The sequence below is a fragment of the Podarcis filfolensis genome, assembly GCF_964270895.1.
Source record: "Podarcis filfolensis genome assembly, contig: HAP1_SCAFFOLD_312, whole genome shotgun sequence".
Classification (NCBI taxonomy): Eukaryota; Metazoa; Chordata; class Lepidosauria; order Squamata; family Lacertidae; genus Podarcis; species Podarcis filfolensis.
In genome coordinates, this window is record NW_028149321.1 from 19,161 (window position 1) to 22,500 (window position 3,340).

The 3,340-nt window shown below is 48.4% G+C and overlaps 1 protein-coding gene across 1 annotated transcript in view; it reads left to right on the forward strand.

Moving 5' to 3' along the window:
* Positions 1 to 291: 291 nt before the first annotated feature.
* LOC310755118 (microtubule nucleation factor SSNA1-like) overlaps positions 292 to 3,340 on the forward strand; it is a 4,957-nt gene continuing 1,908 nt past the window's right edge. The window contains exons 1-2 of the mRNA XM_083631810.1: positions 292 to 380; positions 3,278 to 3,340. The exon at positions 3,278 to 3,340 is cut by the window's right edge and continues 137 nt beyond it. Coding sequence (XP_083487936.1) covers positions 329 to 380; positions 3,278 to 3,340 — 115 coding nt within the window. The 5' untranslated portion in view covers positions 292 to 328. The remainder of the gene's footprint in view (positions 381 to 3,277) is intronic.

Here is a 3,340-nt window from a genome sequence, read left to right on the forward strand (position 1 = left end):
GGATCCCTCCGACCCAGCGGATCCCTCCCGCCCAGTGGATCTCTCGCGCTTAGCCGATTCCCCCGACCCAGTGGATCCCTCCCACACAGTGGATCCCTCCCGGCGGATCCCCCGACCGAGTGGATCCCCCGACCGAGTGGATCCCTCCGACCGAGTGGTCCTCCCCCGCCCGGCGCTTCAGTCCCCGCCCCATCGCTTGTCCCCTTTCGCGTCCGAACGCAGGAGGGCCCCGTCCCCGCCTCTGCGCATGCGCGGCGGAATCGGCGGCGTTCGGACCGGGCGACGCGCGACGTACGCGACGCGCGGCGGAGACGGCGACGCGGCGGCGATGACGCAGCAAGGGGCGGCGCTCCAGAGCTACAACAACGAGCTGGTCAAATGTGAGGCGAGAATTGAGCGGAGCTACTCGAGCTCAGGCTCCGGCGGAGGGAGCAGGCCGCGTTGCCAGGGCGACGGCGCCGCTGATTGGGTGTTGAAGGAGGCGGGCGGCCAATGGGAGAGGCGGAGGGGAAGGCCGAGCGTTCCCATTGGACGAGCGGCGTGAGGAGGGCGGCTCCAATTGGCTGAATGGCCGGGCGGGAAAGGCCGCGCGTTGCTATTGGGCGAGCGGCGTGAGGAGGGCGGGACCAATTGGCTGAATGGCCGGGCGGGAAAGGCTGAGCGTTGCTATTGGGCGAGCGGCGTGAGGCGGCCGCGTTGCTAGGGCGGCGGCGTCGCTGATTGGGTGTTGAAGGAGGCAGGCGGCCAATGGGAGGCGCGGAGGGGCAGGCCGAGCGCTGCCATTGGGCGAGCGGCGTGAGGCGGCCGCGTTGCCAGGGCGACGGAGGGCGGCACTAATTGGCTGAATGGCTGGGCGGGAAAGGCCGAGCGTTGCTATTGGGCGAGCGGCGTGAGGCGGCCGCGTTGCTAGGGCAACGGCGTCGCTGATTGGGTGTTGAAGGAGCCGGGCGGCTGGGGAGGCGGCGAGGCGGCCAATGGGAGGGGGGCTATGCGGATGGCGGGAAGTTCCGAGCGTTCTCATTGGACGCGCGGTGCGAGGGGCGGGCGCAGGCGTGAGAGGACGTGCGTTTCTATTGGCTTACGGAGACGTAGCGGAGGAGGGGAGGGACGTTGCGTTGCTATTGGCTGCGCGACTTGAGGGGAAGGCGCTGATTGCCTGGAGGCGTAGCGAGGCGACCAATGGGAAGGGGGGCGGGAAGTTCCGAGCGTTCTTATTGGCCGCGCGGCGTGAGGGGCGGGCGCAGGCGTGAGAGGACGCGCGTTGCTAGGGAGGCGTTGCTAGGGAGCGCGCAGCGGTGATTGGCTGGGGAGGTAGCGAGGCGGCCAATGGGAGGGGGGCTACGCGGATGGCGGGAAATTTCCCGCGTTGCTATTGGCTCACGGAGACGGAGGGGAAGGACGTGCGTCGCTATTGGCTGCGCGACTTGAGGGGAAGGCGCTGATTGCCTGGAGGCGTAGCGAGGCGGGAAGTTCCGAGCGTTGTGATTGGCCGCGCGGTTTGAAGGCGTAGCGAGGCGGCCAATGGGAGGGGGGGCGGGAAGTTCCGAGCGTTCTTATTGGCCGCGCGGTGTGAGGGGCGGGCGCAGGCCTGAGAGGACGCGCGTTTCTATTAGCTGCGCGGTTTGAGGGGCGGAGAGGTATCGAAGGCGAGGAGTAGGCCGCGTTGCTAGGGCGACGAGCCCGGCGCTGATTGGCTGAGGCGCAACCAGGCGGCCAATGAGAGGGAGGCTAGGCGGCGGGCGGGAAATTATTGGCCGCGGAGGCCTGAGGGGACGCGCGTTGCGATTGGCTGCGAGGCTTGAGGGGGCGGAGACGTGTCGAAGGCGGGAGAGGAGGCGCCTGGCGATTGGACGAACCGGTTCAGGGGCGGAAACGATTGGCCGGGCCGCTCCAAGGGGCGGGGCGGCGGCCTAGCGGGGTTGCTATGGCGACGAGGCCTGGCTTGATTTTTCCCCACTGGGAAAATTTATTATTATTATTATTATTATTATTATTATTATACATGGTTCATATATTTAATGATGAGATTATTTGATTATTGAGGACTAGAATCTTGAATTAAATCTCCAGGTCATTATTATTATTAGTGGTATTAATATTAATATTCTTAATATTAATATTTTTAGGACTCAGTCTCTAGGGATTGAGGAGCTTATTATTATTATTAATATTATTATTATTATTCAATCTCCAGGTACTGAGATAAGTCTTCTTAATATTGGAGGACATTGTTATTATTATTATTAATAATAATAATAATAATAGCAATAATATTAATATTATTAAATCTCCAGGTTTGGAGGACCACATTATTATTATTATTATTATTATTATTATTATTATTATTATTATTCCTAATTCCCCAGGCATTGAGGACCTTATTCTTATTATTAGCAATATTATTTTTTTTATTATTATTTTTTTTATTATTATTATTATTATTATTATTATATTATTATTATTATTATTATTATTATTATTATTTTCTTTAATAATAATAGTAATAATAATAATAATAATAATAATAATAATTAATTATTATTATTATTCCTAATTCCCCAGGCATTGAGGACCTTATTCTTATTATTAATATTATTATTATTATTATTATTATTATTATTATTATTATTATTAATTATTGTTATTATTCCTAATTCCCCAGGCATTGAGGACCTTATTTTTATTATTATCAATATTCTTCTTCTTCTTCTTCTTCTTCTTATTATTATTATTATTATTTTCTTTATTATTATTATTATTATTATTATTATTATTATTAATTATTATTCTTCCTAATTCCCCAGGCATTGAGGACCTTCTTCTTCTTCTTCTTCTTCTTCTTCTTCCTCTTCTTCTTCTTTTCTTTAATTATTATTATCAATATTATTATTATTATTATTATTATTCTTCCTAATTCCCCAGGCATTGAGGACCTTATTCTTATTCTTATCAATATTCTTCTTCTTCTTCTTCTTCTTCTTCTTCTTATTATTATTATTATTATTATTATTATTATTTTCTATTATTATTATTATTATTATTATTATTATTAATTATTATTATTAATTATTCTTCTTCTTCTTCCTCATTCCCCAGGCATTGAGGACCTTACTCTTATTCTTATCATTATCTATTATTATTATTATTATTATTATTATTATTTTCTATTATTATTTTCTATTATTATTTTCTATTATTATTATTATTAATATTATTAATTATTATTAATTATTATTATTATTATTATTAATTATTATTATTCTTCCTCCTTCCCCAGGCATTGAGGACCTTTCCCTCAAGCGGGACGAGCTGAGCAAGCAAATCCGCCAGGAGGAAGAGG